At 43.0% G+C, this 16,253-nt stretch overlaps 1 protein-coding gene across 1 annotated transcript in view; it reads left to right on the top strand.

Moving 5' to 3' along the window:
- AOAH (acyloxyacyl hydrolase) overlaps positions 1-16,253 on the top strand; it is a 185,864-nt gene that overhangs the window by 66,539 nt on the left and 103,072 nt on the right. Inside the window, exons 7-10 of the mRNA XM_005889098.2 lie at positions 8,946-9,006; positions 10,110-10,180; positions 11,052-11,100; positions 14,633-14,681. Of these exons, the coding sequence (XP_005889160.1) occupies positions 8,946-9,006; positions 10,110-10,180; positions 11,052-11,100; positions 14,633-14,681 (230 nt within the window). The remainder of the gene's footprint in view (positions 1-8,945; positions 9,007-10,109; positions 10,181-11,051; positions 11,101-14,632; positions 14,682-16,253) is intronic.

The following is a 16,253-nucleotide window of genomic DNA, read 5'->3' as shown; positions in this document are numbered from 1 at the left end:
CAGGTTCCTAGGCTCCTGGTTAACTATGTCCTCCCGAGTGCTCACATTCTAGTTCTGGAGCCAGACCACAGGTGCTACATGTACAGATAATGCTATGACTCAAAATAATATTCCTTCTCTGTAACATATTCACTGAGACCATGCCATCTGCCCGGGCCCCTGTTGCTTTTATTCTCACTCTCCTGCAGGCAGTTCCTATCACTTGAGTGCATTCTGGTCCAGCCTGGCTCTCATTGTGAAGGGATAGAGGGGAGGACTCTCCAGAGATGAGAGTCAGGCCTTATACCTGAACTGAGAGGTTGTATTCATTTCTTAAGGCTGCTGTACTGAAATACCGCAACCTGGGTAGCTTAGAACAATAGAAATGTATTCTCTCCCAGTTCTGGAGGTTGAAAGTTTGAAAGTAATGTGTGGGCAAGGTCCCTCTGAGACTCTAGTCCCGCTGATATTCCTTCAGAGACTCTGGGTGGAATCTTCCTTACCTCTTAGCTTCTGGCAGTGGCTGTCCATCCTTGGCAACCCTGAGCTTGCAGCTGCATCTCTCCATCTCTGCCTTCCTCTTCGTGCATGGACATCTTCCCTGTGTGTCTGTCTTTTCCTTTTAAACCCAGTCATATTGGATTAGTTCAGTTCAGTTGCTCAGATCAGATCAGTCGCTCAGTCATGTCCGACTCTTCGCGACCCCATGAACCACAGCACGCCAGGCCTCCCTGTCCATCACCAACTCCCGGAGTCTACCCAAACTCATGTCCATTGAGTTGATGATACCATCCAACCATCTCATCCTCTGCTGTCCCCTTCTCCTCCTGCTCTCAGTCTTTTCCAGCATCAGGGTCTTTTCAAATGAGTCAGCTCTTCACATCAGATGGCCAAAGTGTTGGAGTTTCAGCCTCAGTCCTTCCAATGAACACCCAGGACTGATCTCCTTTAGGATGGACTGGTTGGATCTCCTTGCTGTCCAAGGGACTCTCAAGAGTCTTCTCCAACACCACAGTTCAAAAGCATCAGTTCTTTGGCGCTCAACTCTCTTTTGGTCCAACTCTCACGTCCATACATGACCACTGGAAAAACCATAGCCTTGACTAGACGGACCTTTGTTGGCAAAGTAATATCTCTGCTTTTTAATATGCTATTTAGGTTGGTCATAATGTTCCTTCCAAGGAGTAAGCATCTTTTAATTTCATGGCTGCAATCACCATCTGCAGTGATTTTGGAGCCCCCCAAAAAGAAGTCAACCACTGTTTCCATCGTTTCTCCATCTATTTCCCATGAAGTGATGGGACCGGATGTCATGATCTTCGTTTTCTGAATGTTGAGCTTTAAGCCAACTTTTTCTCTCTCCTCTTTCACTTTCATCAAGAGGCTCTTTAGTTCTTCACTTTCTGCCATAAGGGTGGTGTCATCTGCATATCTCAGGTCATTGATATTTCTCCCGGCAATCTTGATTCCAGCTTGTGCTTCCTCCAGCCCAGAGTTTCTCATGATGTACTCTGCATAGAAGTTAAATAAGCAGGGTGACAATATACAGCCTTGACGTACTCCTTTTCCTATTTGGAACCAGTCTGTTGTTCCATGTTCAGTTCTAACTGTTGCTTCCTGACCTGCATATAGGTTTCTCAAGAGGCAAGTCAGGTGGTCTGGTATTCCCATCTCTTGAAGAATTTTCCACAGTTTATTGTGATTCACACAAAGGCTTTGGCATAGTCAATAAAGCAGAAAGAGATGTTTTTCTGGAACTCTCTTGCTTTTTCCATGATCCAGCAGATGTTGGCAATTTGATCTCTGGTTCCTCTGCCTTTTCTAAAACCAGCTTGAACATCTGGAAGTTCACAGTTCACATATTGCTGAAGCACGGCTTGGAGAATTTTGAGCATTACTTTACTAGCATGTGAGATGAGTGCAACTGTGTGGTAGTCTGAGCATTCTTTGGCACTGCCTTTCTTTGGGATTGGAATGAACACTGACCTTTTCCAGTCCTGTGGCCACTGCTGAGTTTTCCAAATTTGCTGACATGTTGAGTGCAGCACTTTCACAGCATCATCTTTTAGGATTTGAAATAGCTCAACTGGAATCCCATCACCTCCACTAGCTTTGTTCATAGTGCTGCTTCCTAAGGCCCACTTGACTTCACATTCCAGGATGTCTGGCTCTAGGTGAGTGATCACACCATCATGATTATCTGGGTCATGAAGATCTTTTTTTTTTACAATTCTTCTGTGTATTCTTGCCACCTGTTCTTAATATCTTCTGCTTCTGTTAGGTCCATACCATTTCTGTCCTTTATCGAGCCCATCTTTGCATGAAATGTTCCCTTGGTATCTCTAATTTTCTTGAAGAGATCTCTAGTCTTTCCCATTCTGTTGTTTTCCTCTATTTCTTTGAACTGATAACTAAGGAAGGCTTTCTTATCTCCCCTTGCTATTGGTTGGAACTCCACATTCAAATGGGTATATCTTTCCTTTTCTTCTTTGCTTTTCCCTTCTCTTCTTTTCACAGCTATTTGTAAGGCCTCCTCAGACAGCTATTTTGCTTTTTTGCATTTCTTTTTCTTAGGGATGGTCTTGATTCCTGTCTCCTGTACGATGTCATGAGCCTCCGTCCATAGTTCTTCAGGCACTCTGTCTATCAGATCTAGTCCCTTAAGTCTATTTCTCATTTCCACTGTTAATTGTAAGGGATTTGATTTAGGTCATACCTAAATGGTCAAGTGGTTTTCCCCACTTTCTTCAATTTAAGTCTGAAATTGGCAATAAGGAGTTCATAATCTGAGCCACAGTCAGCTCCCGGTCTTGTTTTTGCTGACTGTATAGAGCTTTTCCATCTTTGGCTGCAATGAATATAATCAATCTGATTTCAATGTTGGCCATCTGGTAATGTAGGGACCACTCTAATGACCTCCTAAAGGAAATCAGTCCTGAATATTCATTGGAAGGACTGATGTTGAAGGTGAAGCTCCAACACTTTGGCCACCTGATTCGAACTGATTCATTGGAAAAGACCCTGATGCTGGGAAAGATTGAAGGTAGGAGGAGAAGGGAACAACAGAGAATGAGATGGCTGGATGGCATCATTGACTTGATTAACATGAGTTTAGCAAGCTCTGGGAATTGGTGATGGACAGGGAAGCCTGGCGTGCTGAAGGTCCATGGGGTGACAAAGACTGAGTGACTGAACTGAACTGAACTAATAACCTCATCCAAACTTAACATCTGCAAACATCCTCTTTCCAATAAGTTCCCATTCACAGGGACCAAGGGTTAGAACCTCAACAGCTCTCTTTGGTGAACACAGTTGAGCCCACAACAGAGGCACTTTTCCTATGTTCCTCCATCCTTCATCTCATCAGCTACATGGAAGCTAAAGCCACTGAACAGCCCCCAGTCTGCTTTGAAAGTATCTCAGGAGAAGAGAAGGCTGTGCTTCTGACCCACATTCAGAACCTCTTAGTTTAAAAACTTTTCCTGGTTCATCTGCCCACATGAGTTCCTGTAAGCCAGCTGTGCAAAGTGCTGGCCTAGATCCCGGAAACAGTTATCAACACTGCTTTTCATGAATAGAGGTGGAGGCGGACAGCATCAGGATATGAGGAGTGGAGGGGGAATATCAGACATGAAAGAAGATGCTGGGAGGCTGAGAGACAGCCAGGTCCCTAGGTCCCCAGGCCCCTGATCATTTCATCATACCTAGCTCTTGTTGAATTGAGACTCCTGTCTCCTCCTTGCTGAAATCATCATTACATTTTCTGTGTCAAACGTGGGCCTGCAGGACCAAAACGACATCTCTGCAATTGAACCACCTTTGAAACACTGAATTCAAGAGCATCTGTGGCCAGAGATTTTCCTGGCCCAAATTAAAAGGGAAATTCTTTTTATGAAAAAGCAATATGTTTTTCTTCTTCTAAAACATTGTGCTTCTAGTATAATTCATACCAGGTCACAATTTATTCAGTGCTGTTTGGTTTATAAAGCACATTTAAATGCAACCTCATTTATTCTTCAAATAACCTGTGGCTCAGTGATAATAATGACAAGGAAGAATAACCCAGTACTGTCTCTTTACCAAGAACTCTTGTAAATGCAGCCCTGTTAGCAGACCCCATTTTTGTCCCCCTTTTTAAATATGTAAAGTTATTTTCCCCAAGTCACAGAACTAGTCATGGATACATATGATATTTGGACCCAGAACCACTACACTGTCTGTCCCTTGACCCTGAGCCCCACTTTCAGATGAACAAGTTGGTTCTAGTTCATTTAATGCCTGACCCACTAACACAGTCAGCAGGTAGTAGAGACAAGACCCACATGTCTTCTACTGCATTAACCCTTCCGTAAAATCCCCTCCAATAAGAATGCCTTTCCTGCTCCTTGCCTCTCCCTGTGCCCTGCTGTTTGTTCTAATGCCGTCAAAATGCAATGGTGGCATCTCCACGAATGGTAAGAAGTTTTCCAGCTCCCAGTCTGTCTTCAGCCATGTAGCTAGCCTCCTCGGTACCCCGCGCTCCCTGGCACCTGCTCCTGCACCCTGTTCTTCCCTGGCTGCTTCTCCATCAGTCTCCCACACCTACCAACAGCTTTTGAAGAGTGAGGAAACCATTTCTTGGTCAACTTTTTAGCCCTGCTCCCTACCACAGTGCTTGACCTCAGTAGGGACTCAGTGAAGAAACAAATGAATAAACAAAGAAAAAACACTAATTTATTAGAGACACAAATGTGTAGGATACCAGGCTACTACCTTGGGGCAACCAACGATTTTGTTGTTTTGTTCTGATCAGAATTCACAGTGCCTATACACTGCCTAATTTTTTTTTATTGCAGCAATGGTGAGTCAGGAGGGTCCCCTCTTAATATCTATAATTTGTTCTTTTTATTGAATTTCCAAATGCTTAAGCCCACCTATGTATTATTTCACATAAATTCACACAGGCTATCATATCCTGTGTTAATTGCATTTTTATTTCATCGTTCTTGGCTTTTTTCATTTGTTCCTTCTTGCTTTTGCCCTGCTCTTGCCACTCACCTCAGTCCCTATCCCCACCACACAGTGAGCCACGTAAACATGCCAGGAAGTGTCTTTCCATGGTTTGCTCTGCTTTCATTGCATCTTACAGAGATGCATGTAACACATCCACATGCAGAAGAAACAGAGCCACTCTGACCCTGCACTGCTGCCTGGGATTCAAATGTGAGGCAGATACTCATGGATACTTTATTTTCCCTAGTTTTCTTTTGTTGTAATGCCCCAGTTTCATGACACAGTTTTAGGCGTTTTGAGCTTGAATAGCTCAATATTATGTAACGAATAACATTCAGCTGCAGTCACAATTGCTCACTGGGTCAAGCTTGTCAGCCAGACCCCAGGCAAAGGGCAGGAGCAGCAAGCAGGTGATCAGCTGCACCAGCCAAGGTGATAACTGGAGTTCTAGGTATCTTCACTGTAAGTTCCCTGTTTTAAACATCTTTGCTGCCACAAACATTAGTTTCACCATATAACTAATTAGCCATGAGGCTAATTACACAATTAAAGAGACTTTATTACTAAATACAAAATATCTGAATATATTTAAAGGGTGAAAAGTGAAAGTCAGTCATGTCCAACTCTTTACAACCCCATGGACTGTAGCCTACCAGTCTCTTCCATCCATGGGATTTTCCAGGCAAGAATACTGGAGTGGGTTGCCATTTTCTTCTCCAGGAGATCTTCCCAACCCAGGGATTGAACCTGGGTCTCCCACATTGTAGGCAGATGCTTTACCATCTGAGCCACCAGGGAAGTCCATTTAAAGGGTGCGTAGATTTAACGGCACTACTGTGCAGATGACTGACCTTATTCTGTGACTTGTGCCTGAGCACTTGTCTTCCAGGGCTTTCATTCTTAGTGTTTTACACATTGATTCGCCTCCTCATTCGGCATCACAGTTTTTCTTTTTGCTAAAATTTCTTCCTTTGTTAGAGGAGGTATCAACTTCCAAATACTAGGATGCATATTTATACCCAAGCTTTGTATTGCATCCCATTCCTGTGCTTTTGCCTAGAAAGGAGCCTGGTGGGCTACTGTCCATGGGGGTGCAAGAGTCGGACACCTCTGAGCACACACACATTTGTATTGTGTTAGGAAAGCCTCTACACTGTTGTGTGATCCTGGCATCTTGTCACATGTCTGTTGATAAACATTCCAGAGGTTTATGGGAAATGTGAGCTCAAACCCGCGATTTTTCAGGCGCTCAGCCTCTTTCTCCTCTACTGCAGTGTGTTTAGAAATAAGAAACTGGCTCTTGGGGCAAATCATCATCATTTGTCATGATTTTTGTATGATACATATCAAAACAAACTATCAACCAGTCATTTTACCTTTTATGGCAAAATTGTCTTATGGCCAATTAGTTACACAGTGAGAATGTTTGTAACAAAAATGCTTGCTGTGAAGGTACTTACAGCAAAGAAGTTTACAGTAAAATTATCTAAAAATAACGGGCATGCATAACTGGATTGGACATTGTATGGCTGGGAACCTGAAAATCTGAAGAGAATCCATGGGTTGAATTGGGGATATATCCAGAAACTAAAATGTTATAAGAGCAGACAACTTAGGCCTGTTTGCCCAGTCCTAGAAGCCACCCTTGGAATAGCTGTTAGCACTGTGCATAATAAAGAAAAGAGCTAATATTTTGTGAATACTTATCACATGCTTGGCACAGGTCTTCCTTGCTTCACATAACAACTCATTTAGTCTTTGCAACAGTCCAAGGAAGCAGGTACTGACATTGACCCCATTTACAAATGAGCCAACAGATGTAAAAATGATGAAATAATTTGCCTTAAGGTTATGTACAGCAGACCTGAGATTCAAATCCAGGGAGTCTAATTTCAGAACCTAGAGCTATGTTATAGGGCTTCCCATATTTTTCCTTCCTACTAGAATGCCTGTCACCCAATTACTTGCTTTGAAAATGCTTTCTAATCCTTTAACTTTCACTTTAAGATTGCCTCCCTCCCTGTAGAGAGGGAAATGTCTTCCCTCTGTGTGCACAACCCTCTTAGAGAATTTTCTCCATAGCACTGTACCTATCTATTAATGCATTGTTTTCCCCAACCATCACTGAGTTCTTCTAGCATAGGAAATGTATCTAATACTCATCCTTAATATCTAATATGATGTCTGGCACATGGTAGGGACTTCAAAAATAGCTATGGAATGAATGAATGAATATTTTGGCATACAACCAGGTACCTGTAAGGATACACAATGTTTCAAATTTATATACAATTTTGCAGAAGCAATTATAGTAAAAGTCAACAATGCTTTATCCAAAACCTTGGAGCCAGATGTAATTTGGAATTCAGAATTTCCCAGATTTTAAGAAAGTGACATATCATGCGTATACTATAACTCCCCACACTCACACTCTTAGCACTCCTGATTAAACACATTTATATTTCAGCAGTGAAATATATGGATAGTCATATTAAGTAGGGTATAGGTTATGAATTGCCTTAGATTGGTTTAGGTCAAATTTTGCCATCAAATAAATTAGCTTCAACATTGAAAATAAGAAACCACTCTTGGTTTTCAGGACTGTTTGGATATGCAGGCTATGAATAAGGGATTGTGGAGTTTATGTAAATTGCAACTTATGAGATTTAGGATGGCCGATTTACCCACGTATGTCTAGAATGTATGGTTTTGGTTAGTTACTTTGAGCCTTTAAAATAAACAAGTAAAGGTTAATTTAATGACCAAACGTTCTAATTCTAGAAATAACTCATTGTTCCTTCCTTCACGGACAAACTCTCACCCCAAAGGTGGCGAAGGTAGAAGGAGACAGTTTTGGCATCATTGAGAAAGACCTTTTACCCAGTGCTTTTTCTCAGATTGATAATACGGCTGTGTGGGTTTGTTCATCCTCTCTCTCCTCCCTACCCCATCCCTCTCCCTCCCCCTCTTCCTCTTATTCTTTCTCTTGCTCTGTGTCTTTCCTCCTTTTCTCAACTAGGAGCCTAAAACAGCTATCCAAGAGGTCAGATACATACATAGGAGAACCTTACCTATTCTTACAGGGGATGTCATCCGCAAGAGATCTGTAAAGTGGACCTCCAGTGGCTCCACCATCCCAGAGCTCCTAAGACAGGCTCCACACCACCAGTTAGGCTCCATGCTTGCTCTGGCTGAATTCGCTAGCCTGGAGACTCTCAGAACTGCTGAGAAGCTCTTGATTCAGAAGACCATTTACTAAAACCTATAAGGGAGCATGTTACTCTCTCTACATTCTAAGCTCCAAGAGTAACCTCACTCTGCCGTATGATGGCACTTGCCTGCTACTCTGTAAGTGATTCTCCTAAAGGGAAAACAGTGTTTGCCATTTGGAAGCTGGGGAAAGTCTGGTAGTGAGGACTTAAGGGAAATCCTCGCTCAAAGGAGGTATCTGTAGTTCTTGGCATTAATTGCTCGATCATCAATTACATCAATTACACCCGGCTCTTAAAGGGGAGTGACAACTAAATGCCTAACGGGTCTCAGATGAAGTGATTTAAAAGAGGAGAAACTTAAGAAAAGACTTCTGTCCCAGAATGTGTAAAATGTGTAAAATCTCTAGTACTAAGTTCATTGACTGGACCAAAAAGGCAGCCTCCTTTCCTGAGGACCTCAGCAGCCATATCCCATGGCCTCTAACACTTGAGTTCATTATATTTTACTTACCCTTATAGGCCAAGTAAAATGTCAGAGAGAAAATCATTCTGTTGAGTGGCGAGTAGGAATAAGCAAAGTTGGGCTGGCACTCAATTTTATCTTTACTTTTTAAATTTTTATTTAGGCCCTTAATTTTATTTTTAGAATGGGGTTTTGTTAAGTAAACTCAACACAGTCATATCTAAACATGTCTGTATTTATTTTCACAAACACGCTTTCTTTTTTCTTAGCTCACAGGTGTTTCATTTTCTTTCTTCTAGAAGTATACAAAATTCTGTGCCATTCAAAGATGCCGATTCAGACAAATATAGTGATTTCCCAGTAAGTATTGTTAAGAGTAACCAGACGTTCAGTAAATATTGCATTGCTTCCTATAAATTTCTTTCCTTTAATAAGACAAGATTGAATGCCATTTGAATGTATTATTAATTTGATAATACACCATTTTATAATGTTTATATACCTTTATGCTATCTCCACATGGACCATCAAAGTGGATCTTAGTCCTAGACTGTTTTCATTTCCTGAAGCCATTCCCAGCTGGAATTCTCCATGGGGATAACAGTTATCTTGAAAACATGTCATGAATTATTTTCAAAATTCTTAAATATATTTCAACTTACTTTTTAAAAGTGTATATGTGTTTGTGTGCACATGTTTGATTTAGAACAGTTAGGATATCATAATATTCTCTGTGAAATTCAACAAGCAAGTAACAGATGTCACAAACTTTCCAAAGTTGATGGGATCTCAGATACTCTACCTGGCAATTCGAGCAATAAAAGAATTGTTTGACATCATCGTGGCTCTTAATCCTTTTGAATCAGACATGTCAAAAATATAATAAATCCATGCAAGTAACCAGTTTGGCTAGAGTTTTTAATTATTCAGTAAAATTATTAATCGTTGAACAAAATAAACCAATTGCTTTGGGGCCTGAGAAGGTTGATGATTAACAGAGAAAGTTCAAGGAGTTGGATGGCCCTGCTGTGTGTGGAAGTACACATAGACACATACACATGAACACACATGTACACACAGACACGCGTGTGTGAAACATGCATTTGCATAACCACCCATGTGAATGTACACATGCTCACGACTTGCAAATTCACACAGGTGCACCCCCATGCTGTCACATATTGGCACACACACAACAGTGCACACACACACCACACACACACACACGCACACGCACACTTATGCTACACCTGTGATTGGCCCTGGCACCATATTATATTTCACCTCACTCGGGAGGTCGTAGCATATTCACCTTAATTTTCTTGGTGATCTCTGGTGTTCCCAGACTATATTTGAATTTGAAACTGCAGATGTCAATCCCCCTCTGACAGCTCGGACTGGCCTTCACCGTGGACAACATCAGAGCAGAACTGACCCTTCCTGTGTGTGCCCTTCACTTTCAGACACTGCGGGGCTTTTATTGGCGAGGGAGAGATTGCAACGACAGCAACAAGATGGCATACCCAGGCAGAAGGTAATGGTCTCTGCTCATCACTGATTTTGAAAATTACCTTCTGAAAAGGAGGCGGGAGGCATAATTATCTCCTCCAGCCTAGGGGATTCGTGCTTACAGAGAGAAGGGACGTCCGTGTCCTCACTGAAGTAAAACTCAATGAAAAAAACCAGTAATTGTTCATTTTATTGCCCCCCAAAATGCTCATCGAGCATTGCCAAGCATTCTGCATCATGCTGCGTGGTAAACAAATAGAAATACGAGTTTACAGTCTAGTGGAAGAAACAAGTGAGTAGACAGGTTATTGTGGACATTTATCCATCCGCTTGCTCAAGCTCTACAGGCAGCCCTGGGCCCAGAAAAAGTAGCCTTTTCCACCAAGAGTAAGGCAAGGACTGCAGGGAGTGGAGTGCCAGTTTCATTTTAGTCCCAGGATGATGTTCAGCCAATCACATCTCAAAACTCAAACTGGATATGCCAGCCTTCATCTTAGCTGTGACTACAGTGCTGAAGCATTAACCGGATGTTTGGGACTTTAGAGGCGTAACTTTAATGGTGTTGCCTGTCTGAAGAAAATAGACTGCAGATGTGTTCATTACGCTCATCAGCACCATTACCCAACAATACCACCCATGAACGTAGTCAGTTATGAAAAGGCTGCATTTGGTCCCCAGCTCCCAGCAAGTACCCAAAGCCAAGAGAATGACAAAGAGGCCGAGTGAGGGTTCTGTGGGCCACAACACACAATGGTGTGTGGCATTTTCCCTTGAAGAACCTGTTGGTCATCAGTGACACTTGGTGTAGCACTCATTGATTCATTCCTTCATTTGTGAAGCTGACATTCAGAGTGATAAATATATGCTGAAGACTAATGTGGCTGTCCTCTCTGTAGGCCAGACAACTGGGACTCATATCAAGATTCAAACTGTAACGGCATTTGGGTAAGCAACTAAATTCAGACTTAACCCTATTCTCTGGCTTTCTGCCCTCCTTACAAGCCCATTGCCTGTTTGCTTAGTCAGACCTGAGGAAGAAGATAAGATGGTAGGCTAAGGCAACTCTTTTTCTGCTGTTTGAAAGAGCAGCATAGAATCCAATCACACGTGAAAAGTGTCAATGATGTAATGAGAGCTGAGGCTCTCTCAGTCACAGCCACTGTAAGTCTTGTTTAAGGTCACTCACATCTAACCCCTTGGTTCTGTCTGAAACAGTGTGAAATTAAATGAATCATGGTGTTAGCAAACTTTTTACAGCAACCCAAACAGCTGGTGGAGCAAATCACATGCTGTCACCGTTTCATTGCAGCCATTTTTTTCCTGTTTCATAAGGCTACCCAGGCAGAGTGGAAATTACCTGTAGTTTCCCCACTACCTACATCCCGAAGCATCTATGCTGCTACCCTGGTTCCTCATGAATAGATTAGTAGCTTCCAGTAGAGAAAAGGGAAGGAAGGAGAAAAGCCAAACACTTATCTGAGGACAGTAATGGCAGCAAATCTAAATTTTGTGAGGTCTTGAACTTATAGGATTTGAGGGCTCCTCACCCACTCCCGTGTTCTTGCCTGGAGAATCCCAGGGACGGGGGAGCCTGGTGGGCTGCCACCTATGGGGTCGCACAGAGTCGGACACGACTGAAGCGACTTAGCAGCAGCAGCATGAAGTAAAAAGTATACCAAATACAAAATCAAGTATAAAAGTATGATTAACTAGAATGATAAAAGAAATCTTAACAAATTCCTGGAGTCTTGGAAATTCAGGTCACTTTCTTTTGAGATCTCTTTTCCAATTTACCAGGAGTGCTTAAGTGGAAACATTATTCTGACTGCAGCCAGACTCCTCTCCACCTAAAACACTCTACAGCTCCCAGCTGCTCCCAGCACTCACACAGGCAGGGATCATACAAACAAGGGGCCTTGAAGTTTAAGATTCCACCCCACTCCAGTACTCTAGCCTGGAAAATCCCATGGATGGAGGAGCCTGGTAGGCTGTAGTCCATGGGGTCGCTAAGAGTCAGACACAACTGAGCGACTTCCCTTTCACTTTTCACTTTCATGCATTGGAGAAGGAAATGGCAACCCACTCCAGTGTTCTTGCCTGGAGAATCCCAGGGACGGGGGAGCCTGGTGGGCTGCCGTCTATGGGGTCGCACAGAGTCGAACACGACTGAAGCGACTTAGCAGCAGCAGCAGCAGCTTCAAGATAAATTGCCTTTGAATGGCTGCCTTATTTGCTTGAATGAAGAGGAGAAAGTTTCTGTAAATAGTTTCTTCTCTCCAGGACACTGATGGTCTGTTATTTCTGGGATGTGGAGAGCAAGACAGATTGTACCCCAGTATAGCCCACCCCACCCACCCTATCATTAGTCAAATTGCCTTCTCATGAGAAGGGGAAGACATCACCCCTAGTCTTAAGGTATGGAGGTGTCAGGATCCCTAAGGCAGCTCTTGTTCTGTTAGAGTCAAGCTTAGCTGTCCTGTTGGATGACACAGAGGTTATTAGTATGTGAAGCTCCTATCTTTGTTCCATGACCCCATCCCTGCCTCTGACGTGTGACCCCACCTACATATGGAAGGCCAATAAGAGACAGTGCTCAGTTCAGTTCAGTTCAGTCACTCAGTCGTGTCTGACTCTTTGCAACCCCATGAATCACAGCATGCCAGGCCTCCCTGTCCATCACCAACTCCTGGAGTTCACCCAAACCCATGTCCATCGAGTCGGTGATGCCATCCAGACATCTCATCTCTGTCGTCCCCTTCTCCTCCTGCCCCCAATCCCTCCCAACATCAGAGTCTCTTCCAATGAGTCAACTCTTCACATGAGGTGGCCAAAGTACTGGAGTTTCAGATTTAGCATCAGTCCTTCCAAAGAACACCCAGGACTGATCTCCTTTAGAATTAACTGGTTGGATCTCCTTGCAGTCCAAGGGACTCTCAAGAGTCTTCTCCAACACCACAGTTCAAAAACATCAATTCTTCAGCGCTCAGCTTTCTTCACAGTCCAACTCTCACATCCATACATGACCACTGGAAAAACCATAACCTTGACTAGATGGACCTTTGTTGGCAAAGTAATGTCTCTGCTTTTTAATATGTTATCTAGGTTGGTCATAACTTTCCTTCCAAGGAGTAAGCGTCTTTTAATTTCATGGCTGCAATCACCACCTGCAGTGATTTTGAAGCCCCAAAAAATAAAGTCTGACAGTGGAAATCCACGAGGAGCCCAGAGAGCCAAGACTCAGAGTTCATCATCAGTTAATAGGAAAAAGACACATGACCTTCACACCTATCCCTTTCCGTAGAGGAAAAATGACTCCCAGAATCACAAAATCATGAACTCAGAGAGGATTTTGCAACCACCAAGTCCAACATTTCCCTAACTGTGTCCAGGAACTCCGCTGTCAAGTGGGAGGTTAAAAGATACAGGAGGAGGGGTGCTATACCCAGGTTTAGAAAGTACTGGGTCAAATAAGCCTAAACAGTTTGCTTTACTTCCGAATTTCTCAGCGTCTTTAATGTTTTATTGCACACTGGGAGCCCCCACGACCAAGAGAGTGAACACATTGTTTCCAATACATTCTGACCATCAGGCTCTTCCTAGAATCCTGTTAATACCATTACTATCTAGTGGAATGCCAGTGTTCTCCAGACCAGAGTTTGACAAGCAAAACAAAACAAAAAACATAACTATATATGTGTATTAACTTTTCCTTAGGGTTATCCAGACTCTGCTTGAACCTTCCAAGGACCAGTTACTCTACTAATGCACAGACCTAGCATTCAGTGTTAGAAAGTGCCCTCAGCTATGGTAACCCTGTCCAACTCACAAGCTCAACCTCACTGATGGGTTTCTCAGTCTCATTGTATCAACATTTGGGATGATGTCTTATCGTCCAGGCTGCCTTGAAAAATGTAGGATGGTTAGCGGCATCTCTGGCCTCTCCCCACTAAATGCCTGTAGCTCCCCCTCCCCACACTGTAACAACCAAAGATGTCTCCGGACATTGCCGAAGTCCCCTGGGGATGGGTGCAGGGCAGGGGCGGGTAGGGGGCTGCCTTAAAACCAGCCCTGTTGAGAATCACTGCTCTAGAAACATCACTCCTTAGGCACTGGAGAAGTCAGGATACTTAGAGCTCTAGTTTAGAGACCGCTGAGCCCACTCTGACCCTGTGTCCCAGCACTGACTGGACCCTCAGTGCTCCCTCCAGTGACACTTCCAGCACTCAGAGCCCTGCCCTGCATCCTTCTGAACAAGATGGTCCAGTTTCTGGATCTCTCCTTATTCCTGCCCCCAGGTCCTTAAAGCCTAACTCACTTACGTAGAATGTTGCTACCTTGGATTAAGGGCTCAAGAGACTTTAAAGGATTTTATCTACTGATTTGCCTTTGTGCTTTAAAAGCCATCTGGGGAGGATTTTGTACTTGTGTCTCATAAATTTAAAAGCAAATTGCTAATCTCATCACTTCTCTCTTAAAGGGTGTTGATCCAAAAGATGGAATCCCATACGAGAAGAAATTCTGTGAAGGTATGAATGGTAAAAGTCAGTGTACTTATCCTAATAGAATATTCTTTTCTAGTCTGAGTCAAATTGAGTCGAACAGACAAATGAGGAAATGCCTGATGCTACAGCATAATGAGTTTAACTGATTCCTTTATTGGGTGACTGGAAAGTTATTAGAGGGATAGTTAGGGAGTTTTGGATGGACATTACTACTTTTAAAATGGATAACCAACAAGGACCTACTGTATAGCACAGGGAACTCTGCTGAATATTATGTAACAACCTAATTGGGAAACGAATTTGAAAAACAATAGATACTTGTATATGCTCAACTGAATCACTTTGTTGTACAACTGAAGCTAACACATTATTAATCAACTATACACAAATATAAAATTCAGTTTTTTCTTAAAGGCTGTAAAATAGATACCATGGTAACTGAAATCCAGCACCTCTCCAAATAAGAAGATAAGTGGAGGTGATAATTTTCATTCTGCTCTGTGTCCTTCTCAATACACCATAAGGTCAGACATCTGGGCTTGTACTGACAAAGTCCTTGTGTCAAATGGGTTAAAGGCTTGTATGTGGGTAACTTGAGGGAGGCCGCCAAACTATAACTGCTGAGAGTTCCCGAAAACACTTGAACAAAAGCTCTGTATTCTAAATGCCCACGTGCCACAGACCCCTGGGCCACCAGTAGTCTTTGTACTCTTTTTGGGGGGGCTAAGTCATGTCCAACTCTTTTGAGACCCCATGGACTGTAGCCTGCCAGGCTTCTCTGTCCATGGGATTTCCCAGGCAACAATACTGGAGTGGGTTTCCATTTCCTCCTCCAGGGGATCTCTGCAACCCAGGGATTGAACCGCATTTCTCGCGTCTCCTGCATTGGCAGGTGGTTTCTCTACCACCGCGCCACTCGGGAAGCCTACCAGTACTCTTAGGAGAAACTTATTAATACCAACCACATAGTGCTGAAAACATGGCACTGCTGATGCCCAAAGAGCCTCACACAAGACCCTATGGTAGCACCACTATATTTGTTTAGGCAGTGCTTTTTCCTAACATTTAAAAATATTTCATTCACTCAACAGGATATTTCATGAATACCTATTCCTATTATGCACTAAGGTCTATACTTGGCTCTGAGTTTTCATGGACAAACATGATATAGTCCTTGTCCTCAATCAACTTAAAGTCTAACATCTCTAAGCTGTCAGGGGGGTAGGATAGAGGTAGAAAATGTAAGGACCCAATACATAAGTCATACCATTTAGAAATGCTGTTGCATGAATAAAAGAATGAATTAACAAGTAAATGAATCAATAAACATTGAGTGAAACCATGGTGTGAGGCTCTGGGGTCACTATGGAATCTCTTGGATTCCCTAAATCCCGTCCCCTCCTCGATGTCCTGGGCCTTCTCAGTCCCCAGTTGCATAGCCAAATGCTGGCTGTCCCAGAGTTCTGAGATAGGGAGCCGTTGGAGCAAGGCTGGAGCATCCTTGGACCTGATTCAGGGGGTTTGTAGGCGGGGAAAGGAAGCTCTCCTCTCTGACTCTGGGAGGCATCACTTGATTCTTTCAGGACTTTAAGAATT

This window comes from Bos mutus, chromosome 4, assembly GCF_027580195.1.
Source record: "Bos mutus isolate GX-2022 chromosome 4, NWIPB_WYAK_1.1, whole genome shotgun sequence".
NCBI lineage: Eukaryota > Metazoa > Chordata > Mammalia > Artiodactyla > Bovidae > Bos > Bos mutus.
The sequence above is the reverse complement of the archived record's forward strand: the minus strand, read 5'-3'. Positions and strand labels throughout refer to the sequence as shown.